Genomic DNA, 27,412 nt, shown 5'->3' with positions numbered 1-27,412 from the left:
TTGTCATTTTGGGCCTCAATTATTACGTGTTATTCTTATTTAATACATTCTAACATTGCTGGAATAAATAATAAAGATAACTAAGAGCTTTGCACAAAATTCACGCATAACATACACTCATGTCATTCTTCAAACAAAACAAAAAACTCATTTTTGTGTCTTCTTCAGTTCCACACTGAGTCCTCAACACCACTACAACACTAGAGCCAACGCTCGTCAAAGAATGGCAGATCAAGAACAAGAATTGGAGAGAGTAAGCTCAGAACTCGAAGACTTACGAGGAAACATGGGTCAAGTCATGGAGATACTACAAGTCATTAAGGCCAAGTTGGACACCCAAACGACGGTCGTTTCAGAAATCAACGGTCCTACGATTGAACCCCAACCTGCAAGGACAGTACCAACCACCTGGCCAGTCTATGGTTTACCTCCCGGTTTCACACCTCCAACTGAAGGCGCCCCTGGTTTTGTACAATCCACTCAGTAGATGGCTCCTCTACCAACTATCAATGAAACTCATCCAGTGGTCCACACGTTCGCACCACCTCTCATCCGTGCACACGTGCAACCTTAGTTTGAAGATCAACAACATGCTCCGGATTTTTCGGACGAAGATGATGAAAGGCATGAAGACATAAGAGGGATGAAAGAGAATTTCCAGATTCTTGAGAAAAGGTTAAGGGCTATGGAAGGTGACCAAGTCTTTGGTGCTGCTGCTAAGGAGATGTGCTTAGTGTCAGGTCTCGTGATTCCTGCGAAATTCAAGACCCCAGATTTCGATAGGTATGAGGGCCACTCATGTCCTAAAAGTCACCTTGTTATGTACTATCGAAAAATGGCTGCGCACGTAGAGGACGATAAACTTATGATACATTGCTTCCAAGACAGCTTGAGGGGTGCTCCCTCTAAGTGGTACTTAAGCCTTGACCAAAGTAGAATTCATTGTTTCCAAGACTTATCTGATGCTTTCATCCAACATTATAAGTATAACATGGATATGGCCCCAGATAGGAGGCAATTGCTCAGCATGTCCAAGAAAGATAACGAGTCTTTTAAGGAATATGCACAATGATGGAGGGAAGTGGCCTCGCAAGTCGAACCATCCCTTGTTGAGAAGGAGTTAGCAGATTGGTTCATGGATACGGTAAAGCCTATGTTCTATGAAAGGATGGTGAGTAGTGTATCAGCAAGCTTCTCTGACTTGGTTGCCGTGGGCATAAAGGTCGAGCTTGGATTGAAGAATGGAAAAATGATAACCACCTCTGAAACATCTGGTAATAATGTCAAAAAGTTTCCCGGAAGTTTTCAAAGAAAGAAAAAGGGTGAAACAAACGCAGTGACAACCAGTCAAAGAAGGAGTCATTTGTGGAAGAAGCAACATCAATTTTCTTAGTAACAACCAACTTATCCAGTGCAGTATGTTCAACAACCGTATGTGGCAGCAGTCACACCAAATTTCAACCAGTCACAAGCTCCTGTTTATCAACCTATTCAACAAGCACCAGTATACCAGCAAGCACCCATGCCACCCGCTTATCAACAGTCAAGGGAACAGGCTCCACGTCCACAAAATCTTCCAAATCAAAATAGGGTACAAAGAGGTAGACTTTCGTTCTCTTCAATCCCTATGACGTACACTGAGTTGTACCCATCGTTACTGCAGAAACGGTTGGTGACTCCCAGACCTTTGGGTCCTCCACCAAATCCTTTACCTCCATGGTACAATCAAGATGCCCATTGTCTTTTCCATGAGGGTGCCCCTGGGCATGATTTAGAGGGATGTTATGCTTTGAAGCATATTGTGCGAGAGCTGGTTAAGAAGAAGATTCTTTCGTTTCGAGATGTCGGACCCAACGTAAAAAGTAACCCTCTGCCGACACGTGGTGATGTTAATGCCATTGAGGATGTTTCTGATGTTTGTATAATCAAAAATGTTGAAGATGTTAAAACTCCGTTGCTAGCACTCCATGCAAGATTGGTGGGAGCTAGTTTGATTGATACATGCCACGACAACTGTGAAGAATGTGTCGTTCATCCAAGGGGATGTAAAGTGGTACGAACTGATATTCAAAACTTGATGGATCAAGGTGTTTTGCAAGTTTGTGGTCCTACAACAAACGAGGAAGTTTCAGTCATTGAACCCTTTTTCAATCTACCATAACCTGTTGAGATAACTTATCAAAGAAAAGATGTTGTTCATCCATCACCCGTGGTAGTTTGTATGCCTACCCCCTTTCCTTTTGAAAGCACCAAAGCGGTACCTTGGAAATATGACATAACTGTGGTGGATGGAGTGGTAGATGAAGAACCTAAAGATGTTGAAGGTGAGAAAGGCTTGGAGAATGTTGACACCAATATCACTAACATCGCATGGACGAGCAGAATGACCCGCAGCGGTCGGATTTATACTCCCAATGTTAATATAATCCCTCAAGAACCAACAAGGGAAGCTTCAACTGCAAATCCTGCCCCGGAGTATGGAGGGGTACAGCCGGCAGTACAAGCAGATGAAGCAAGTGAATTTCTAATAATGATAAAGAAAAGCGACTATAAGATAGTTGATCAGTTACATCAAACACCGTCGAAAATATCTATTTTGTCCTTGCTTCTGAATTCCCAAGCTCATAGGGAGGCTCTACTGAAAGTGCTTGCTCAAGCTCATGTTACCCAAGATATAACGGTTGGCCAATTCAATGGGGTGGTCGCCAATATCACAGCCTGCAACACTTTAAGTTTCAGCAATGAAGAGCTACCCAAGGAAGGGAAGAATCACAATCGCGCCTTACGTGTATCCATAAAGTGCCAAGAAGATGCTCTTGCCAGGGTTTTAGTTGACACTGGATCGTCCTTTCAATGTTCTGCCAAAGAGGGCACTTGCTAAATTATCTTACCAAGGTTCGGAAATGAAACCTAGTGCACTTGTGGTAAAAGCATTTGATGGTTCTCGGAGGATAGTAGTTGGGGAGGTAGAGCTACCAATCCAAATCGGACCGCACGTATTTCCCATCAATTTCCAAGTCATGGACATAAATCCCGCTTATAGCTGCCTTTTGGGACGTCCATGGATACATGCTGCTGGGGCAGTGACTTTTACTTTGCATCAGAAAATGAAGTTTGTTGTCGATGGCAAGCTCGTCATTGTCTCGGGTGAAGAAGATTTTATCATTAGTCAACTCTCCTCTTTTTGTTATATCGAGGCTGATGAGGATGCCTTAGAAACCTCTTTCCAAGCACTTGAAATATCCAATGCCACACTTGTAGAGGTAAAGGATCCTATTGAGAAAACTTGTTTGTCATTCGCCTCTTTGAATAGTGCAAGGTCAGCAGTTGAAAGTGGAGGTCCTACAGGTTGGGGGCAAGTCATCAATGTCAGCGAGAAAAATGATCGATTTGGTTTGGGGTATAAGCCTTCTGCTAAGGAAGGAGCCCTGGTCCCTGCAAAGGACCACGTGCGAAGCATTCAAGAAGTTTTCCTAAGCACATGATTTATCCATGGGGATCAAGTTGGTGCCATTGAAGATGACACTGAAGATGGAGAAGCATCAAATCTGATATATCGGTGTGAAGTAGCCTTAACAAATTGGGAAGTAGTTGAGATTCCAGAAGTTTTCCCTGTGTCAAAGTAATTGTGTTTTCCTTTGTTTTTGAAAAAATCCTTAGCTCTGCCCAAGGCTAACGGATCATTTGTAGGGCCACTTTAAATTTCAAAATCATTATGACAAATAAAGAGCATTTTGTTCAAATTCTTATCGTTCATTCATTTGTTTTTCTTTCCTTAAAATGGCAATCCTTTCAAAACTACAAAAATATTTTTAATTCTTTTGCATTTTATTTCCACTTTTCTAAAAAACCATCATTTAAAAAACATGCAGAATAATCAATAAACCAGTTGAATTCGATGACCCCACTACTTCCTATAACTTTGAACTCCCCATCTACCTAGCGGAAGAGGATAGTGAGGAATATTGTGATTTCCCTGAAGAATTGGAAAGGCTTCTCGAGCACAAGTCAAAGGCCCTTCAGCCGCATCAAGAACCAGTGGAAACAATCAACCTTGGCACTGAGGAAGACAAGAAAGAGGTCAAAGTTGGGACCACACTTGGGGCAAGCATCAAAGAAAGATTGATCAAGTTGCTACAAGAATATGTAGATGTATTTGCTTGGTCATATCAGGATATGCCAAGTTTAGATACTGATATTGTTGTCCACAAGCTACCACTACAGCCAGATTACCCGCCAGTAAAGCAGAAGCTCCGAAGAGCAAGACCCGACATGGCTCTAAAGATTTGTGACGAGGTGAAACGTCAATTTGATGCCGGTTTTCTAGCAGTTGCGAAGTACCCCCAATGGGTAGCTAATATTGTACCAGTACCCAAAAAGGATGGCAAGGTTAGGATGTGTGTTGATTACAGGGATCTAAACAAAGCTAGTTCAAAGGACGATTTCCCCCTGCCACATATTGACACCCTGGTAGACAACACTACTAAGTTCGCAGTCTTCTCCTTTATGGACGGATTCTCGGGTTATAATCAAATTAAGATGGATCCAGAAGACATGGAAAAGACCACATTCATCACCCTTTGGGGAACATTTTTCTACAAGGTACTGACATTTGGTCTCAAAAATGCTAGGGCAACTTACCAAAGAGCAATGGTCACTCTTTTCCATGATATGATGCATAAGGAAATTGAGGTTTATGTCGATGATATGATTGCAAAATCCCAAAGTGAAGAGGATCATATAGATCACTTGCAAAAGCTATTTGAGCGTCTTCGGAAATTTCAACTACGGCTGAATCCTTCTAAATGCACCTTCGGTGTCCGATCTGGAAAGTTGCTTGGTTTCATTGTTAGTCAACGAGGAATTGAGGTAGATCCAGACAAGGTTAGAGCAATACAAGAAATGCCTGCTCCACATACAGAGAAAGAAGTTAGAGGATTCCTGGGACGTTTGAACTATATCTCTAGGTTTATATCTCATATGACTGCTACCTGTGAACCTATATTCAAGTTGCTTAGAAAAGACCAAGCAGTCAAATGGAATTCTGACTGCCAAATGGCTTTTGAGAAGATCGGACAATACTTGCAAGAGCCCCCTATTCTAATTCCACCTGTTCAGGGGAAACCACTCTTTATGTACTTAACTGTGCTAGAAAAGTCAATGGGATGTGTGCTGGGACAACATGACGAAACCGGGCGAAAAGAGCATGCCATCTACTATCTAAGTAAGAGATTTACCGATTGTGAAACCCGATATTCACTCTTGGAGAAAACTTGTTATGCTTTAGCATGGGCCGCTGGTCGTCTAAGACAATACGTGACTTGTCATGGAATTAATAAAATACTTTGACGAAATCACTTTCCGTCATATCCCGAGAACTGAGAATCAAGTTGTTGATGCTTTGGCTATGTTGGCTTCAATGTACCAAGTTAGATTCCATAATGAAGCGCCTCTCATTCAGATCGAGCGGAAAGTTGAGCCTGCCTACTGCCAGTCGGTTGAAGAGGAAGCCGATGGTAAACCTTGGTTTCACGACATCAAATGCTTTTTGCAAAATCAAGAATATCCAACAGATGCAACAACCCTTGACAAGAAGATGTTGAGGAAGTTAGCATCCAAATTCTTCTTAAGCAATGGTGTGTTATACAAGAGAAACCACGACATGGTTCTGCTCAGGTGCGTGAATGGACATGAAACGGACCTGTTGATCAAGGAGATTCATGAAGGATCCTTTGGAACTCACGCTAATGGGCATGCCATGGCCAAGAAGATTTTGAGAGCAGGTTATTACTGGTTGACCATGGAATCCGATTGCTTCAATTATGCTAGAAAATGTCATAAATTCCAAATCTACGCAGATAAGGTACACGTGCCTCCAACCCTATTAAACGTTTTAACAACACCTTGGTCGTTCTCAATGTGGGGCATTGACATGATTGGAGCCATCGAGCCTAAAGCTTCCAACGGTCACCGTTTCATCCTGGTTGCTATTGATTACTTTACCAAATGGGTAGAAGCCGCCTCTTACACTAGTGTGACAAAACAAGTGGTTGCACGGTTCCTCAAGAAAGAGATCATTTGCTGTTATGGAGTTCCAAGTCGGATCATCACAGATAATGGGACGAATCTGAACAATAAGACCATGAAGGAACTATGCGAAAGCTTCAAGATTGAACACCATAACTCTTCACCATATCGTCCAAAGATGAATGGCGTTGTTGAAGCCGCTAATAAAAACATCAAGAAGATCCTCCAGAAAATGGTGAAAACCTATAAGGATTGGCACGAAATGCTACCCTTTGCACTGCATGGATATCGGACTTCCGTCCGCACTTCAATAGGGGCAACCCCATTCTCTTTACTATATGGGATGGAAGCGGTTCTTCCAGTTGAAGTGGAGATACCTTCAATGAGAATCTTGATAGAGACCAAGCTAGAAGAGGCTGAATGGATTCAAAATAGATTTGATCAGTTAAACCTCATAGATGAGAAGCGAATGACTTCTTTGTGCCATGGACAGTTATACCAGAAACGGCTCAAGAGGGCTTTTGACAAGAAAGTACGTGTTCGGGAATTCAGAGAAGGAGACCTCGTGCTCAAGAAGATCTTGCCAATACACAAGGACTCACGTGGGAAGTGGACTCCCAATTATGAAGGCCCATATGTTGGGAAGAAAGCCTTCTCCGGAGGTTCCTTGATTCTCACAACTATGGATGATGAAGAGCTCTCACACCTCGTGAACTCTGATGCAGTTAAAAAATACTATGCCTAATAAAAACCCGCTAAGTCGAAAACCTGAAAGGGCAATTTAGGCAAAAAAAAAGGGTATCCCGGTGGATCAAAAACCCGAAGGGGTGATCCAGGCAGAAGTTAGGGATGAATAAAAAAAATGATAGCTCGCTAAGTTGAAAACCTAAAAGGGCAACTTAGGCAAAAAAGGAGCGTCCCGGTGGATCAAAAACCTGAAAGGGCGATCCAGGCAAAAGTTAGGGGCACAAGGCATAAACTGCATCAGTTTGTTACTGATTAACACCGAGGAATCTGAGGCAGAAGATCAATCCAGTTACTCCGCTTAGAAGAAAGGTTTTGGGGAATCATATCTATTGGGGATGTTAGTGGTCACTGAATTCAACGTAAACCTTTCCTTATTGCCATTTTTCAAAATTGTAACATTCCATGGAGCTACGCCATTTGTGTGCTACCATCCTTGAATAAAATACAAGTTTTGCCTATCAATCATTGTTAATTATGTTCTCCTATGTTTTTCTTTGTTATGCAAAGTGTCGTTTATTTGTTAATAATGAAATTTTGAAACTTGAAAAGAATTTGAAATCTAGTGAAAGGAACAAAATTACTTTGATATATGTGAAAATCAAGGGAAAATCATTTGTTTTTCCGAAAGTCTCAAGATTGCATAAATACTCTTGAATCACGAACAAAAATCTCCATGGAACACAACTTATTAACCCTCTGGAAGGGTGGACCTTTGGTCATTTATAACTGTCAATCTTGATAGATTCCCCTCTGAATACGCCAATTAATTGTACGGGTTTGAGTTATTGGTGTTGAGGAATCAGAATCTCTATAAACTGTCCCTACAAACTCCCAGTCTGCCTATTGTCAGCATTGCATATCATGATCATTCATACATCGTGCATAAAACAAAAATTAAATCATGCATGGTTCAAAGTGTACTTTGTACTCATGTGTGTGGCCCCTTCAGTCCCGTTGTTGATTGTTATCCCTTGACCCAAAGACCAGTTGTCACTAGTATCATTTCAAAAGTTCAAATCGTCGTTGGCATCACTGTCAGTCTGTTTGTAAATACAATTGTAATTGACGTCTGAAGTTTGGTTGTCGCCAACATCATTTCAAGTCCAACTGTTGTTGGCAAAATCAGTTAAAAGCTGGTTGTAATCCATTGCTTACAGTCAAAGTCCAATTGTTGTTGGCAAAATCCGTTAAAAGCTGGTTGTAATCCATTACTTATGGTCAAAGTCCAATTGTTGTTGGCACCAATCTGTTAAAAGCTGGTTGTAATCCATTGCTTATAGTCAAAGTCCAATTGTTGTTGGCAAAATCCGTTAAAAAGCTGGTTGTAATCCATTTGCTTACAGTCAAAGTCCAATTGTTGTTGGCACCCATCCGTTAAAAGTTGGTTGTAATCCATTACTTACGGTTAAAAGTCCAGTTGTTGTTGGCACGTACAGAGAGTTTGATTACCCTGTCTTTCCTGATGATTACGTGAAAGTCATGTATGACTCATCATCTTGAGGAATTCCCAGAAGCTTGAAGGTTTTTCGTGTTAGAAAACTCCAATGATGTTGGTTTTGTTTGATCTCTTTGTAAAGAATCATCGTAGCCTTTTGCGTGGATGATCTACTTATAAGAAGACTCCCGTTTATCTTTGTTTTGCATAAATTCCCTTTTAGGATTCTCCAAAATCTTTGATTGGATGAATTTCTTGTGAGAAATCTCCAGAATTGTCAGATGTATTCTAAAGTGCCAGGTCATGTATGAACCTGTTGATGAAACTTGCTTTGTATGTTTTCCAGTATTGGCAGGTCATGTATGAATCCGTTGTTGAAGTTTTCTTTGGGTTTTTCCAGTGTTGTCAAGTCACATATGAACCAGTTAATAAAATATCTTTGAAACTTCCAGAATTGTCAGGTCATGCATGAACCTGTGAATATACTTTCTTTGAATTTTTCAGTGTCGTCAGGTCATGTATGAACCCATTGACAAAACTCCCTTTGATTTTTCCCAAGTGTTGACAGGTCATGTCTGAACCGGTTGTTGAAATGTTTTGTATGTTCCAACGATGTCAGGTTATGTATGAGCCTGTTGATGAAACTTTTCTTTGTATGTTTTCCAGTATTGTCAGGTCATGTTTGAACCTGTTTATGGAACCTTTTTATATCCCCTAACATTGTCAGGTCATGTTTGAACCAGTTGTTGAAAATTCTTTGAATATTCAAGTGTTGTTAGATCACATTTGAACTTGTTGTTGAAAATTATTTGAATTTTCCGGTGTTGTCAGGTCATGTATGAACCTGTTGATATACTCCTTTTTATTTTTCTATTTGTTGTCAAGTCATGTTTGAACTTGCTGCCAGAACCATTCTTAGTATTCCCCAGCATTGTCAGGTCATGTATGAACCTGTGTTGAGTTTTTATTCTGGTATTACCAGGTCATGTCTGAACCTATTTTTTTGAAGAACCTTTTTCTTTGATTATTCCAGTATCGTCAAGTCATGTATGAACTTATTGTGGAAATTTCCTCAAAATGTTCAAGTCATTAGTAAGTCATGTGTGAACTTACTGTTGAAATCTCTTGTACTCCAAGTGTCATTTGTCAATTTTCGCCTTGAGTACTCCCCTGTTGTGTGTCTGACTCTCCAGCAGGATTGTTATCCCCAGCGGTTTGTTTTACCCTATTGTGTCTGTTTCTCTGTGGGCCATCAGAGTTCCCCACATATTGGTCTGTCCAATAGCATCTCCTGTTAAGGATTCACCGTGTCCCTAACAGATAAATTCAAAAAAAAAAAAAGAATCTTGCATCCATGCATATCATATCATAACATTTGCATTTTTTAGGATCAAAATCTGGGTCTCCATGGTATTTAACCATCCCCCACTGCGATCCGATGAAAAAGTGTTGTTTCATTTTCCTCTGGTGGAGGATGTTTAGATAGGGGCAACTGTCATACCCTGATTTTGATCCTGAAAATTTTTCCATCAATCATTCATTTTCTTTCCTCCTCATGACCATTTCATCTGGTCATGAATCTATCCACCTACACTGATTATGTAGACATTGCCATTACTTGCCATTCCATGACTATTAGACTTTTACCTCTCTATTTGGCTTTAGATGTTTGATATATTTTGATAGAATCAGTTGGAATATCATGACTTTCATTCTCATGTCTAAATTCAATCCATGTTTTGTCTCTCTCATAGAACATCATTTTCCCTTTCGATCTTAATTCAAAGAGATTCCATTTATATTCCATCTCATATTTCTATATGTCATATTCAAATTTGCATTCACATTTTTTTCATTCACATTGGAAAGCTTCCATTCATTCATACGCATACTCATTCATGTTTCAGCTACTTCATTCATTTTTATCACATCCATCCACTCGCAACCGTCATTTTCATGGCAAGTGATTAATTCATAACCTTAAAACATCACCACATGAATACATGAAGTCTCTAAGATATAAAGAAAGATTTTTGGACTTTCTACGAGAAACACCAATTTTTCATTCACATCAATGTCATATCCAAAAAATACATAATTTACAAAGAGCAACATGTTTGTTGGGAAAGTGTGCGTAGCTACTAGTATCTCAGAGTAATCAAGTATCAATTTTCAACAAGTTCACTCAAACAACAAATCAACGGTGCATGAAGGTTGGTTTTATTGGGAAGTAGAAGAGGAAGTAGAAATTAACATTGCTGCTGTAATCCCCGGCTCTATGCAGAATTCGCCTCACAACAGTAGCGGTGGCTTCTCAAATCAACATATATCCACACACCAAAACAGGGCCTCATCAAGTGTGGGAGGACTTCCTTTGTACTCAAGGATTGCTACACTGAATGTCAACTTGTCCGCAATGTCGATTGGGCTAACCCGTAGCGCCAGAGTGATAGTCTACTAGCCACAATAAAAGAGAACCTGCTACAAATCAACACAGAAAATCAAATGGCCAAAAACATTTATTGTTGTTTCTCATGCTAGAGAATTTTTAAACACGGTAGTTACTGATATAATTCACTTACAATACCAAAAGCTAACCACTTATAAAGGGAATTATGATGCATTTGAGAGAACTCAAGAAGAACAGATTAAAAACCAACAAAAAGCAGTAGAGGCACATGAGCGCTCAAGAGTTCATATGCAGACCTTCACCCTCTTCTTCATCTTCAACATCACAGTTAGGATTTGAATCTTTGCAGCAGTTAGGTTCCAGACCGACATTTCAACAGAAGCTGCTAAAAAGCCTGAAGGAAATGAAGCGTTTTTAGCTTATCAGGCAGGGCGTCAAGGTGCATTTGGGAGTAACAATGTCCAACCACCCAATGCTATGCAACTACCCCAGCAGTCTCGAAAATCCACCGATTCAGCTCAGCTACATGGTTCCAATCAAGATGCTCAGCTCAGAGGTCAAAATAGTGAGCAGCAGCAAATGCTAAATCCTAGTATACCCTGTGGAAGCAAACAAGTCTCAGAAAGAAAGCACACAGGAAAGAAAAAACAAAAAGTTCTGGAAAATCCATCAACATCATCATCAAGATTTCAATGTTCTCCTAATGATACTATGGTACTTCTCAAACTAGTGTCCTTCACTAGAAAGCCTCCACACTTGCATTTGTTAAGGCTTCATAGCGGTTTTGAATGGCAATGTCAACACCACAAAGGGGAATACCTACAAAAAAGGATAGATCAAAGTCACTGTGTTATCTTTTTTTTACGCTTTGATGGAAGACAGCAACAAGAAGTTGGAATGAAAAAGAACATGTAAACTATTTTCAGAAATTCGAACTCAGAGCCTGCTATTCAATGTTGTTACATTCAAATCAACTAGTTTTGGTTTTATTGAAGCCTGTAACAACAGTTGAAGGATACAGTTGAAGCATGAGGCTAAGTTTGGTTTTATTCAAATCAAAACATGGTTATTTTACTTGAATTCATCTCCAATATTACTCTTCTTTTTCCTGCCCCTATTCGTGATGACACTCATCTTCACTCTCAGTTGCGTCAACACATTCATCACAAGTGTTAAAAAATTCTGGTCCATCTGCAATTTTACAAACTGTTATTGAATCATCTGCGGGCATTGGGTCAGCTATCCCACACCTGCTGCAAACAACAGGAGAACTACCAAAAGAACATCTCGAACCATGAGATGTACACTTAGCCGGAATTCCACTAGATATCAGATGGAAGCGTTAAAACCTGCATCTGCAAAAGATCAAAAAAATATGCATGAGAAATTTGAAAATGCAAGACATAGTAGCAATGCAGACAATGAATTCTTGCTCATGGATTCACGCTTCTATCGCTTGCATTAAAGAAACAATTTGATGAACTTATGCAGAATGAACTTGGTAGAGAACGAGATTGCAGGTTTTGTCAATCTTCAAATTAGAAACATGGCCATTTGAACTTGTTGAGTAGTACAAGAGTTCTTCAAGCACAGTTGCAAGCCGTCGACATTCGATGCTGTTTGAACCATTGCTAAGAGCTTGCAAAGCTGCTACAACAACAACACAAAATCAGTGTAAATTTCGAAGAACAAAAGAGAAGAAACACGTCCTATTTTCGTATAAGTGGGTTCACAGTGGTGAAACTTTTCTCACTGAAGGTAAAATGTTCTTGGAGACAGAGAGGACCGAGAGGGACCACTAGTTTGAATGAGGACAAAACCTCCAGCATCCTCCGTACGAGAGCCTCCACTGCACATGAGAGGAAAGAGATTAATGGCATATAAAAGGAGGATCACTGTTCACAAAAAACCCTAGAGAATCGAGCGGCGACTGTTCATAAAGGGAACCGAAAAACCCTAATTTTGGGAGGAGGAGCGGCGGACTGTTCAGAAAGAAAAACAAGAAAAAGGAGAACAAAGTTTTTGCTAAAAACAATTGGAGAATCCTACATCACCATTTCAATCGCCGTGACCGGTAAGCCCCTTCTCGTGCCATGATTTGTTTGATCTAATCACGACGATCTTGCTCTGCACTGCTGACCGTAGCTTAGATGGGAGGATAGAATTGGTTTTGGGGTTTCTTCTGTTGGTGTAAGCCCTAGAGGCCAATACTTTTGGTACTTGTATCGAATTATTTATTAATAATAAAAGGCATTTTCTTTATTATGGTTGATTAAAAAAGTCCCTGGAATAGATAGTCTGTTTAATGTATTAAGTGTGACTTAATCATGAGAACACATTAAACATAAGGACATTATTCTTAAAGTATCCGTAGTCGAGCTTTAGTGTGAAGCGGGATAATGTTAAAGCATTAAGACTATTATGTTTGTAGACTGATGATCACATCTCATGGATCATGGATAAAGAGTTATCAAGTCTTAAACATAGGTATGAATATTAGGATTAATATTTATACCGGATTGACCCGCTATGAGAATACTATATAGAAAGTTATGCAAAGTGTCATAAGTTATTCTCATGGTGATAATAGTGTATACCACTCTTCGACCTGAAACCACTATGGATCCTAGATGTAGAGTCGAGTGCTTTATTGCTGATCCAACATTGTCCGTAATTGGATAACCATAAAGACAGTTGATGGGTACTCCACAAAGCATGTTGAGGGACATGAGTGTCCTAGATGGAATTTGCCCATCCTGCGTAACAGGATAAATGTCTATGGGTCCAATATTGAACTGGACAAGGGTGACACGGTCTATACCTTGTGTTCAATATAGACATAAGGGCAAAGGGGAAATTATACACATAATTATTATCACAAGAGGTTTTGTCAGATCACATGACATTTTCGTGACTTGGGTAGCAGTGATGTGTTGCTAGATACCGCTCACTGTTTATTATGTTAAATGCGTGATTTAATATAATTGTCAACGTCGCGAAAACCTACAGGGTCACGCACAAAGGGTGGATTGATGAGAGATAGAGTAACTAAGGAACATCGTAAGGTACGGTGTACTTAAGTAGAATACGAAATATGGTAAGGTACCAAATACTTAAGTGATTTTGGCGTATTATGAGATATGGGCCAAAATACACTTAAGTGGGATTTTTGGCTTGAAGCCCACAGAAGTGGTTCTATAAATAGAACTCTTGTGTAGAAGCATTGTATGGGAATACAACACAACTGAAGAGTTGGAATTTCGTATCTCTCTTTCTCTCACTCAAAGCCTTCATTCATAACAGCTAGCACTGCGATTGAAGGAATTCGTTCGTGTGGACTGAGTAGAGACGTTGTCATCATTCAACGTTCGTGATCGCCCCGTTGATTTGTATCCAAGGTTTTGATCGTTACAAGAGATCTGCACCAAAGGTTTGAATCGCCACAAGAGGTAACGATTCTATCACTGATCATGCCCATTCGTAAGGATCACTAAATGGAGAAATTTTTAAATTCCACTGCGCCTTGGATGGGAATTCTCCTTCAGTGGTATCAGAGCCACTTACGAAACCATGAATCTGATAACTGTTTTTTGTTCTGTATTAATATGATTAAAGACAGAATGAATCAAAAATTAAATTGAGATTGATCAAGTTACATATATATGATATATGTAATCCTGATGCAAAATACATTATATATGATATAGTGTTCTCGTTTCGTTCATTCAAACACTCAATGATTGTTTTCCTTTGAGCGATCAATGGTCGTTTGCTTCTTGATCCGACATTAGTATGGTGAAGCAATGACGTGTTGATCAATCATACTGAATTAACAATCGAGATGTGTTTGACGGTCTGAAATTTGATGCATCAGGGTTAGTGACGGCACAAGGGTTGTGTTGTCAGAGAGTTATGCGATTGGGGTTTGACTGCACAAGAGTTGTGCTTTCTAAACACTTTTTGGAACAGTGTTAACCGGTTAACGCATATGGTTAACCGGTTAACGCAATACGAAATAAAATTTTGAGTTTTTCAAACAGTGTTAACCGGTTAACGTTTTTGGTTAACCGGTTAACGCAAGGCGGAAAACAGTTTTCCAAGACATTTTCAAACAGTGTTAACCGGTTAACGCATTTGGTTAACCGGTTAACGCAAGGCAGAAAAGAATTTTTTTGAACAGATTTCAAACAGTGTTAACCGGTTAACGCATATGGTTAACCGGTTAACGCAAGGCAAAATTCACCCGTTCGGCTAACTCAGTGCTTTAAAAGTATCAAGTGTTGATGTGAAAAGCGACATTGATTTTAAATGAATTGTTCATTAAAATGTGGTGATCGGTCGTCGAGATTTAATTTGGTTTTAATTAATTAAAGGAATTAATAATAATAATAAAGTGTTTATTATTGTCTTGTGGTGATCGGGTATGGCCTTAGTTTTCCTTTATTCTGCTTTGGGTTTTAAAATACGACCTGCGTGTCGTGCCTCTCTCTTTGTCTCCCAAATGTAACTTCTTTTTCTCATCTCACTCCCTCGTATGTAAAATGAGTTTCTTTTGTAATTTAATGATATGAAGAAAGCAAAGAAGTTAGTGCCAAAGGAGGACAACCTTGAAGATCTTGCTTGGAGAAGCTTAGATCGTTGTTAGGTTAGCTTAGGTTCTCTCATTGGCTTGGGAGAACAATTGCGCTAGGGGCCATAACTGTTTCATTATGTTTGTATGTATGTTGATGCATGTGAATGTATGTTGATGCATGTGAGAGATGGTTTATATGATAAACAAGCCGGTGAGATCATAAAAATTGCAATTCCCTCAAAATAAATATTAAGTTTATGCTTTCCAAGTTTTAACACTCATCAAGACTAGTATCGAATAATGTAGGTTTCGCCTACGCGAGGTGCATGTTCTATATTAGTAAGGTGCGATGGGATAATTGTAATATCCAACTGTTAAAACAATGGGTCAAACTTAACTAAACAAATTATAATAAGATTATATATATGTTTAGAAGCAAGAGTTGGGAATGATCCATATGATGGATTGGAATAAGGAGTTATTCACCCAACTGAAATTTTCGAGAATTGTATGAGATACAATTGGAAGGAGTTCCTACCTAAATAACCTAGTTTTGTGCATTCCACCTACGCGGACTTAGAACGAAGTGAAATATGGATCTCGACCCACTAGAAATTCTTCCAACGGGATTTTCCGAATCAAATGATGAGGGTCATTTGTTTTGAATAAAATAGTGGGAGCATGTTTAATTAAAGGCCTAATTAAATATGTTAATGATAGTTATATTTTCATTAATCCTTATGTAGATTACCGTGACAGCAAACACCTCTAACAACATCCTGCGATCAATCCTTGATAAAGAAAAATTGTCTGGGACAAATTTTCTGGATTGGCATCGAAACCTGAGGATTGTCCTCAAACATGATAAAAAGCTGTATGTCTTGGAGACACCTGTTCCTGAAGAGGAACCTCCTAGTTTTGCACCTAAGGCAGAAAGAGATGCTTATAAGAAGCATGTCGATGATGCCAATGAAACTGCTTGTCTCATGCTAGCTACCATGAACTCAGAATTGCAAAAGCAACATGAGAACATGGCAGCGTTCGATATGATCGAACACCTGAAAATGCTCTATCAAGAGCAAGCAAGGCATGAGAGGTTTGAAGTTTCAAAAGCCCTTTTTCAAGGCAAGTTAGCTGAGGGAGCCCCTGTAGGTCCCCATGTACTCAAGATGATTGGGCATGTGGAAAACCTTGAGAGATTGGGTTTTCCCCTCGAAAAGGAACTTGCAACTGATTTGATCTTGCAATCGTTGCCAGATAGTTTTAGTCAATTTGTCCTAAATTTCAATATGATTGATATGGACAAATCTCTTCCTGAACTGCTCGCCATGTTAAGAACTGCCGAGCAGAATCTGAAGTCAAAAGGGAAGTCCATTCTGATGATCAGAAATGGAAAGAGATAGAACAAAAGGCCCACTAAGCAGGGTGATAAAGGGAAAGGCAAGGAAGTTGCCAAACCCAAACCCACCGTTGCTGCTTTAAAGCCTAGTGGAGGCATAGCAAAAGAAGGCACCTGCTTCCATTGCGGTAAGACCGGACACTGGAAGAGGAACTGCCCAAAGTACCTGGAAGATAAGAAGAATGGAGTAGAGACTTCAACTTCAGGTATTTTTGTTATTAATTTATCTACTTCTGCATCATGGGTATTAGATACTAGATGCGGTTCTCATATTTATACAAATGTGCAGGGGCTGAAAAGAAGTAGAGATTTGGCAAAGGGTGAAGTTGACCTACGAGTTGGCTATGGAGCAAAGGTTGTTGCTTTAGCCGTAGGGACTTATGTATTGACTTTACCTAGTAGTTTAATAATCCAATTAGAGAACTGTTATTATGTACCTGCAATTAGCATGAATATTAATTCCGTTTCTTGTTTGGACAAGTTTGGTTTTTCATTTATAATAAAGAACAATTGTTGCTCAATTTATTTGAATGATATATTCTATGCTACTGCACAAATGAACAATGGACTATATGTCCTTGATCTGGAAATGCCTATTTATAACATTAATATTGAAAGGATGAAACCAAATGAGTTAAATCCAATTTACCTTTGGCATTGTCGATTAGGCCACATAAATGAGAAACGCATCTCCAAACTCCATAAAGATGGACTCTTGGACTCTTTTGATTATGAATCATATGAGACATGTAGATCTTATTTAATTGGAAAGATGACAAAGTCTCCATTCACAGGAAAAGGTGAAAGAGCTAATGATCTTTTGGCACTCATACATACTGATGTATGTGGACCACTGAACATACCAGCCAGAGGAGGTTTTCAATACTTCATCACATTTACTGATGATTTCAGTAGATATAGTTATGTGTATTTAATGAAACACAAATCAGAATCCTTTGAAAAGTTCAAAGAATTCAAGAATGAAGTACAAAACCAACTAGGTAAGAATATTAAAACTCTTCGATCAGATCGAGGTGGTGAGTATTTAAGCCTAGAGTTTGATGACCATCTGAAAGAGTGTGGGATCCTATCCCAACTCACTCCTCCTAGAACACCCCAATGGAATGGTGTATTTGAGAGAAGAAATCGAACCATGTTAGACATGGTCCGATCCATGATGAGTCACACCGATCTTCCAAACTCCTTTTGAGGACATGCACTATTGACATCAGCTTATACACTTAACCGTGTTCCATCCAAAAGGTTGAAAAGACACCATATGAGATATGGAGTGGTAAGAAACCACATATGTCTTACATGAAGATTTGGGGTTGCGAAGTTTATGTGAAACGACAAATTTCAACTAAGCTTGAGCCCAAATCTGACAAATGCTTATTTGTGAAACAAAGTGAACATTCACAATGACAAAAGGATACTTGTGACGTCTTCAGTGCTCTCCCAAGGATGGCATGATCTCCAAAAGGGCAAGACAGTTGTTCATATTCCCAGCATACTTGTATCCTCTTCATTATCTTTCAGGGTTGTCTCCTCCGCGAGTGCAGAAAGAAGTTAAGCCCCACCAAATCCCCAGAGAGTTTGGGAGTCTGGTCTTGATCTTCTAGCTCCCCAGTGAGTCTGGATTTAGCATTTGTGTTATCAATTATATGGTTATCATCCCTTGCGTGGATTGACCTAAAATCCCTTATAGATTGATAAACTGAATATGCTAATCTTTTCGAAGAAGTTGGTTTTCCCTCACTTCAAGTTAGAAATCTCTCCGCTGGAGTGAGCAGGAAATCCCCAGCATGAGCGAAATTATCATCAAGTTTGGTTTGTAGCTTTTCTTTTGCGGACTTGTCTACTTTGATTTCCAGCAGATATGCTCCTCGACCATCCTCAGCAGGGTTGATCCCACTTTTACTCCCCAGTATGGTCACCAGCAGGGTATCCCCAGTAGATTGCCTACGGGTAATCCCCGGTTCAGTCATCAGCAATGTTTCCCCAGTGGAATTGTCTGATCAAATCCCGTTTGTGGTTTCCTCCCGAACAGAGTGGGTGATGAAAAGGTTTTATCTTTCCATCCCCAGCGGAGTAGTGTTCTCTTCTCCTCGGCAGGAATGATTTATCCAACAGTGCAAGGAAATTTGTAGATTTTGGAACTTTTGATTGGTGGTCATTCCCCACAGAGTTTCATTTCTATCTTTGATAATTTCCCCAGTAGGGTCGCTTTTGCGGCGGATTTTATCCGTGGTTAGATTCCCCAGCCAAGACTTTGCCTGATTGCTAGAAGATGTGTTGACCCATTCCCCAGCGGGAGTGACTGGTTCTCCTTTCCCTGTAAAGATCTTTGTTCCTGGTATATGTTGCCCCCTCAGATGGGATGTTCTCCAGTGGGGATGACTCTCTCTTTTGAGATGTAGTACCGGAAGTTTGTCCATCGATTCTTGGACCTGGTTGTGTTAGATATGTTTATTTGTCAGCATTCATCATACATAAACCAAGCATATACGTGCATAATTTTGACATTCAGATATTCACGTTGCATTCTTTGTCGTATATCTTTGTTTGTTATCTCCTGTTATTTGGTGATACATATTTCCCCAAGCAGATGTTTGTGTCTGATCTCTCCATATAGAAATCAGCCCTATAGGCAGAAAGTGTTTACCCTTTCTTCCATATTCCCCACTGAGTTATGACCTTGTGGATGACTGTTATTTCAGTTTCCTCCCAAAATATGCACTGGGATGGAATTACTCCCCTGAGTTATATCCTCATTGGGTTGAGTCTTGTTTCTTTGTGTCTCTCTAGCTTATTCCTAGATTGACTCCTTTTGTTTGTTCCCTGCACCTCCCCGCAGTTTAGATGAATGATTGCTCAGTAACTAGTAATTGTCCATCTTTTCCCCGACGGAGTTTGTGGCCTTCTACCCAGTAACCGGTAGTTGTGAGTCCTATTTCTGTGGTTTTCTACCCTCATACCGGTAGTTGTAAACCCCATTTTTATCCCCTTGCAGAGTTAACCTTATTTTTGTTCATCCTAACCAATGGCGTTTACTCTTCTGTGGTTTTCTACCTAGTATCTGGTAGATGTAATCCCATCCTTGTTGATTATCTTTATCCAATATTCGGTATTGATATTCCTTCACTTTTGAGTATATCTCCCAGTAACCGGTGATATATCTCTTGGATAATTGCTCTAATAAAGCAATTTATCCCCGGCAAGTCATCTTTCATTTACCTTTGATTGTTAATGATTGTTTCTCCCTTGGATTAGTCATCATTTTATACCTAGTTTCGGTATCCCGATGTCCTTTCCTTTCGGTCGATTTATCCTTTGTTAACCCAATAACCGGTTGTGGATAATCTTCCATGCGAGTATATTATCTACGTTCTGACGGTAATAGATAATATATTTCATACGCTCTTCAGTCAAAGTCTTTTGTTCTTCCCTAGTCGAGTAAGATTCGTATTTCCTTATGGAATCGAATGTCCATCCTGTAATCGAGTTTTCTTTTTCAGCCCTCCTTTCGAATGATGAGTGTCTTGGAAATATTCCCCAATTCACGCTTGGATGGTCAGTTATTATATACCCAGTAACCGGTATCCCTGGTGTTCCTTCCTTTTCTGCTCCCTATTATGACTTTTTATCCTCTGTGGAGTCAGATTTCCTGAGTCGAAGTATACTTTTTTTAGGTCTTCCTCAGATGATTTTGGATGTTTGATATCTCTCACCCTCATACCGGTCTTAGATATTCATTCTCCCCGAGCGTGTTATTCTCTCACCCTCATACCGGTGTTTTGATCACATGTCTCCTTGAGCTTATTACCCAGTAACCGGTAATACCTCATTCTGTTGTTTCCTCAGATGAGTCCTCTTTGGACATTCCCCAGCGAGGACCCTTAGTGGATCTTCCCCATCTGAGTCCGGATTTTCATCCGAAGTATCTGTTCTGGATAGTTTTTTGTTGTATTGTCATATCTCCCAATACATGCACCTTTGCGTCAGCTCGAGTCTTTCCATTGATTTATTTTCATGGAAATCCTTTCGTGCCCCAGCAAGTTTTAAGTCGTGACCTGCTCACGCATTTTATTCCCTTTATCCCCCATTAGAGTCCCTAGAGTCTCTGTCCCATTTATGAGTATATTACTCTTATGGATTTTCAGTTTCTCCTGATTTCTTTTTTCTTTGTGGGACACATATCCCCACGGAGTATTACCTTTTTCATACATACATTCACATCATGAGGTCTCTTAGGGACCAAAATTCGTCTCTTTGTTATTATTTAAGCCCATTCTACCTCGTCGAGACGAAGATTTTAACCTTCATATCTCCGGCTAGAATGACCTTAAATAGGGGCAGCTGTAAGACCCCAATTTTAACCCTAAGATCCCTCATGGCATCATAACATTGCATTTGCATCTTTCCTCAAGGATCATAAGCATCTTGGCTCTTACCCTAGGGTGGGAACTTTTGTGAGTTGGTTTGAGATCACCAAGCATGCTTGAATTGTATATTATTGCTTTTCTCATTTTATTTACTAACCAAAAGCACAAAAATATGTCACTAACATCTTTTGTTTGTAGCTCGAGCAGTCACAAGATTCAAGGCTCATAGAAGCTCCTATGCTCATTGAAATGTCTAGGTGAAGATGAAAGAAAGCATGACAATGGTTCCCAAAGCTCTCATCTATCAAATATGCCTCCCAAGTATCTCAATTCATCATTTTGATCAAATCAAACCAAGGGGTTTGAAGCTTGTTTCCCAAGGAAACCCTAATTCATTTGTTCATCAACTGTGCCTTGCTCATGAAGCAACCTCACCCCATGGTCAAATACAATCAAGGGAAGTTCTTTAATTAATCATTTCATGCATATTTGATTTTATTTTAGTGTCCTCAATCATCAATTCATCAATATATGAGGTTTGGACTTGAGAAGTTGATCAGTCAATTCATCTGACTATTTTGAAGTACACTGAGACCTAACGTTTAATGTGTTTGTCAAATGGAGATGACCCCGAGAGAAAAAATATTCTTAAGAACCATATGAACAACCTTCATGTTAATTAAAATTTTATTTTAAGCTTGGAAGGTCATCATCCATTTCAAAACATTATAGTTCATTTTGACTGAAACCCTAATTTTGGGTCAACTTCCCAAGAACATAACTCATTCATTTTTCATGATTTTGAGCTGGGATTAAATGCATTGGAGAGTTTAAGATGTATAATTAAATTGTTATATTTGACAAATTTTCAAAATCCTAAAAGAAATACATGTGATAATGCAAAACATTATAGGTCACTTTGGACCAAAGGCATTGAAATGTGAAAAAGTCCAACTTCAAGTGCCCATAACTTCTTCATAAAAAATCCAAATTATGCAAAATTTAAGTCCAAATTGATTTTCTTGGAAATATATACAACTTTTATGTTTACGATTTTGTCATTTGGAGCTTGCATCATTGAAACAGAAGTGCTTAAAGTTTGGCCATTTTTGAAATTCTCACATGTACATGTTTTGCACCCTACACTTCATGATCATTTTTCACCAATTTCCAAATGTCAAATGAAGTTTTGGTCAGTATAACAAATGATCCTCATGAAAAAACCTTCCAACCATTACCCATAAGGTTGTGCTTCACTTTTGGAAATGCCATTTTCGAAGAGATGAACAACTTGGTACAATTTTGGAAACCATTTGAAATTGCATTGCATGAGTTGATTACACACCATCTGCACGTCCAAATTGTATCTGCTATTGTTCAGCTTGCAAATCTAAGTGGAATTGAGCCCTCCATGCGCCTGTACAGGCCCATGCATGGAGGCCCTTTCCATCCATGCAATGCTTTGTTCATGCACTCAGCCATTCTTTTGCTATAAATAAGTGCCTCATGCTTCTCATTTCAACAACCTAAGGGCGCCTTACAAGCTGCACGAATCACACCTCAACCATACTCAAAGGAACTCACCATTTCTTTCAAAAAAAATCATATCTAAACTTCAATTTCCTTGAATGATTTTTAGATCTACAGTTCCTAAGCCTTGCTCACCTTGATCCATAGAACACACTGCAAGCTTAAGCATCAAGAGATCCTGCTCTTAAGCTCTTCAATTCAGAGATTCACTTCAGATTTTATTTTCTTCGAATCTACTTATATATTGCATATTTCTTGTTGTTGTTGGGTTGTCTAAAGTCCTCTACATAGAGGCAATCATTTCATGCTTTGAATTGTTAAAATCCAACAAGTTTCAGTTGAACACCACAAAATTCAAGCTCTGATTCGTCTTACTATGGAAGCCTAGAGCGAATTTGGTTGGTACAGGGGTGATGTACATCACCCCAGCTTTCATTTGATACCTGGATCGTGGCATTTGGTGAACCTTTTATCTCTGCAAATTTTGGCGGGCGCCGGAAGTTGGCCGGAGAAGACGGTGGTGTACACCATCGTCTGGTCTCCAGATTGAATCTGAACCGTGTATTTATGTTTCTAGATTTAATCCAAGCCGTCTCCAGATTGAATCTGAACCGTATATTCTCATCAATTTATTAACTGATTTGAGATTTATTTGAGATTTTAATTCAATTAGGTTATTTTTATGCATTTTAATTGATTAAAAATAGTTTCTGACTTCTAAAAATGCTGAAATTTTTTGTCAAACTTTGTTTTGTTTAACCTTGTTAAACTTAGGATAATTCACTTGGACTTTTCAAAGTTGATTTGAAGTGAGTTTGAAGTTTGACCTTTCTTTATTATTTTAATTCAAGTATTATTTTACTTTTGAAAAATACCAAAAATATCTTATTTTTTTCTTGACTTCTAATCTTCATTTTGCTTTTGTTTACTATTGTTTGACTTTGATCTCCTCTATCTTTGGTCAATGCTTATTGATTACCTCATTTCATATTCCATTAATACACTTTATTATTCATCTTCTTCTTCTTTTTCTTTTTCTTTTTTGATCAATGAGTTAAAGATTGGTGGTTAGCCTTGATACATGGGAGGTTTAACCTTCCTTGATTCAAATCTAATTCATCTTGATCATGGATCAAGTGAATGGCTTTGCATTAAGGATAGGTTGCTTCCTAAATCATGCAAAGAACCTAAATCAATACAAGATCATTTCTCATCTTCTTTTTGGCATGGCAAGTTGTAGGAGCTTGATTCACTAATCAAGATCTCTAACTTGTGTTGTTGCCTTCATTATTATTGACCGGCCTCAGATAGTTGTGACTTCTACATAACTCCAATTACGATTGCTTAACATAACGCTAAATTGCCTTATGGCACACTAACTCTAACACTAACCATTAACCATTAACATTTAATTCTTGCACTTTACATTTACACAATTTCCTATTCTTGTATATATTATTCATTTGCTTTTGCCCTTTGCTCATTTGAGCATATGTTTATGTTAATACAATTTGCCTTTTGCTCACTTGAGCATATAATGGTGTATATATTATTGTGCTTGTGCTTTTGTTATTGATTGTTGTGGATCAAATGCAAAAATGAACAAAAAAGGACTTAGATTCTAGGACATTCCCTATGCAAAATGGAGTAAAAAGGCCTTAATGTTGAAGATGGATTAGAAGGACCAAATCTCTAAACTCACTCTTGTCCATTCTTGATTTACTTCATGGAACTTTTTGATGTGTGTGCTTTTGTGCTAGGGATTCCCATTTGAGCCAAATTGAAGAACCATTGTCATGTGCTTCAAAAGAAAGAGATACAAGGGCCATTGGAAGATTCCTAAGAGCTTTGCTTGCTTGATTGATTATTTGAGTCTATACCTATTTGCTTGCTTATTCCAAAGGATGGGAGCTACTTGGATCATCAATATGATCTCAAGAAAGGAACTCCATTTGTGGTCTTGTTTCTTATCCTTCATCTCTTGTATAATTAGGACTTTACCCATTCTTCTTCTTCTCTCCACTCTAACCCAAGCCAAAACTTTTGTGCAAACATTAACACTTGTTTTCAAACATTAGAAACCTAAGCATTATGCTTTTGATTTTCAAACTTTCTTTTTATAACACTTATTTTGAATTGAATCTTTAAGTCAACTTTGACCATATTTTGTAAATACTTTTCATTGGTAAATATAACTCATTCAAATACTTTTGTGGTTTCAATGGCCACTTTCTTATCAAAACTTTTCATAACCTTTAGCCATTAGGTTTGAGTTAACCTTGAGGTAGATATAATGCTCACCTATATCCTTAGTGATGGACAATGAGTCTTCCATGCTTATTATAGGGTTAACCCCTCACTAGCATGTTGAAGTTATCCTCACATGGTGGATTTGTGGTTTTAGGTTGAGTTTTCTCCCTTGGATAAAAAAAGACTTTAAGGCTTTTGGACCAATAAATTCACCAACTTGTTTTGAGATTTTTACCCCGAACTACGAGGTTTTGATCCTAATCTTTTTAAGATGGTACGTAGGCAATGGGTTTATCCATTCAAACACAAAATTGTAAATAACTTGTATATTCTCTTCTCATCTCCCCAATCATGTTTGCACAAACAAATTTTCACTAAAATACCAACCTTACAACAAGTGTGAAAAGGGCTCTCAAGGAGTACCTAGGATGTTTTGGGTGCTTAAAACCTTCCCATTGCATAACCAACCCCCTTACCCCGATCTCTTAACATTTTATTAGTTTTTTATTCTATAGAACTTCTCGGTTTTTGTTCGCTTTCTAACCTTTCCTTTGGATAAATAGAAGTGCGGTGGCGACTCGACTTGTATGGTTTACTTTTGATTTAGTCAATAAATCTTAAGGTAACGAATACCCCGCTACAAGTGCCTATGGATTAAATGGACATTAACAAGCATGAAACCAAGACCTTTGCAAATACTAAGATACACCATATCCTAGGACCTAAATAAAGATTTATGGATCAACCTCGTGGCCTGACGATGGGTTTGCAATACGTCGACCAAATGTAAAAAAAGGCCTAAGAAAAGTCCACGAACTGGACCTAAGCATGATAAAATGATTAACTGTAACGCCACGGATGAATGAAAGTAGATGTTGTTAGACTATGGCACGGATCTAGAATGGGGGGTTGAATAGATCCCAATTAAAATTTGAGTCGGCGCTACCAATTTAATATTGGTTTTGAAAATTTGTTTTAAGTGCGGAAGCGGTCGAGGAAAAATATAGTCTAAAACGAACCGTTATTGGAAAACCGGATATGCGTCAAGCCTATGGATTAGAGATAATGTGAAATACGAATCACTACACTATTTTCACAATCAATGATTTGTTTCACTTACTAGGATTCCTAGTTCCAATGATTCAAATACCAAATTAAACTAGATACACACTTAAGATAATTTTGGTTTAGGCAAATTATCAAACACTTGGTGTGCAACAACACTCCAAGTGATATTTGTGTTGAGTAAGTGATTCCAATTAACCTAGTACAATATCCTATTGTTCGTTGGATTCAAAAAACAGAGTTTTAACCTCTTACTCAATTAATATCAATGTTTGGTAAAAGTGCTTATACTAAAATCACTTAATTTTTAAGCTAAAATCAATTATGCAGAAAATTAGAGAAGACAAGGATTTGATGAGGCAGTTCCCCCGCCGTCCTCGCTTCGGGGTACGTCTGCCCTTAATTCTAAAACTAGAATTGAGATGATTTAATAGATATCACCTGTTGAATTTAACCGTTTATACAAGGATTGCAAAGCACATATACAACAGAACTCTCAAGATGTTGAATGTAGCTTCCACTCCTTGTTCCTTGATTCAAGATGAATCAAGCCCTTCGATTTTTGTTGCTCGACCTCCGATTCCAGCCCCTTTGTTGAATAACCTTCCGTTCTTCAAACCCTCGGCCCGGCTGATCTCAACTACAACGAATTGAACCCGAATTCTTCCCTTCAATATCACTGAATCCGCTACTAGACTGATGAAGACTTCCTCTTCTCAATCACCTTCGCTCAGCTGAAAATTGATGAAGTAATTCGTCCAAAAAACCCCAAACACAAACCAGTCTTGGAGGACAAAACCCTAACGGTTTTATACAAGAAAAAACCTGTCACAAGCTTCAACCCGAACCGGATTCCCCAATCTCGGCTTCGAACCTTATCGCCTTTAACCAATCACAAAGCACATCAAAAATGGTTGTGTGTAGTTGATGTGTTGTGAGATGTTGAAGATGAAGATGATGAATCTTGGACACCTATTTCACTTTTTCTTGTTTCTTTGAACACTTGAAATCAATTTGACAAATGTTAGTTGATAAAAGTAATTTGACTTCTATTTATAGTAACTAACTTACCAACCAAAAATAACAGCTTTTCAAACAGTGGAAAATACTCAGAAAACTGAGTTTACGCACGAGCGGTCGACCATAGGTCGGCGTGCGCTGACCCGTGGGAAATGCGTCGACCCCTATGGTCGACTCAAGTATTCCATGAGCTGACCCGTGGCCAACTGCACTAAGCCATGTGCCGACCTGTGGTCGACTCAAGCAACCATGCGCTGACCAGTCACCAACTGGTCTGTGTTATGCGCTGACCCGTGGCTCATGCGCTGACCCATGCGGTCGACTCAAAGCCTGCGAATCTGCAAAAATTCGTATTTTTGTGGTTTTCATGCATTTCGTCATGATCACATTTTATCCACATATGTTTTATGAAATATAGCAGTTTTAGATAAGCATAGAGAAGGATATGATAGGTGATATGTTGCATTTGTTTGTAGACGTGGAATCGACAATGCCGATTCATCTATGATGGTCATTTGTCATCATCGAAACTTATGATTGTATGTTGTCTGACAATTTGCCCTTACATACT

The 27,412-nt window shown here is 38.9% G+C and overlaps 1 protein-coding gene across 1 annotated transcript; it reads left to right on the top strand.

The window, feature by feature from the left end:
- The first annotated feature begins 223 nt into the window (after positions 1 to 223).
- LOC127122234 (white-opaque regulator 2) lies at positions 224 to 11,534 on the top strand. The gene is made up of 4 exons (XM_051052604.1): positions 224 to 469; positions 575 to 740; positions 1,413 to 1,862; positions 10,969 to 11,534. The coding sequence occupies exons 1-4, from the start codon at positions 224 to 226 to the stop codon at positions 11,532 to 11,534; spliced, it is 1,428 nt and encodes a 475-aa protein (XP_050908561.1).
- The last annotated feature ends 15,878 nt before the right edge of the window (positions 11,535 to 27,412 follow it).

The sequence above is a fragment of the Lathyrus oleraceus genome, chromosome 2, assembly GCF_024323335.1.
Source record: "Lathyrus oleraceus cultivar Zhongwan6 chromosome 2, CAAS_Psat_ZW6_1.0, whole genome shotgun sequence".
NCBI lineage: Eukaryota > Viridiplantae > Streptophyta > Magnoliopsida > Fabales > Fabaceae > Lathyrus > Lathyrus oleraceus.
Note: the sequence above shows the minus strand (reverse complement) of the source record. Positions and strands in the feature narration are given on the sequence as shown.

Excerpts from the sequence above, each read along its gene's own strand:
- LOC127122234 (XM_051052604.1), top strand. The coding sequence starts at position 224 with ATGGCAGATCAAGAACAAGAATTGGAGAGAGTAAGCTCAGAACTCGAA. Across the intron at positions 741-1,412 it reads GGAGATGTGCTTAGTGTCAG|TGCAGTATGTTCAACAACCG; the intron begins GTCTCGTGATTC and ends CAACTTATCCAG. Across the intron at positions 1,863-10,968 it reads TGTCGGACCCAACGTAAAAA|CAGTTAGGTTCCAGACCGAC; the intron begins GTAACCCTCTGC and ends GAATCTTTGCAG.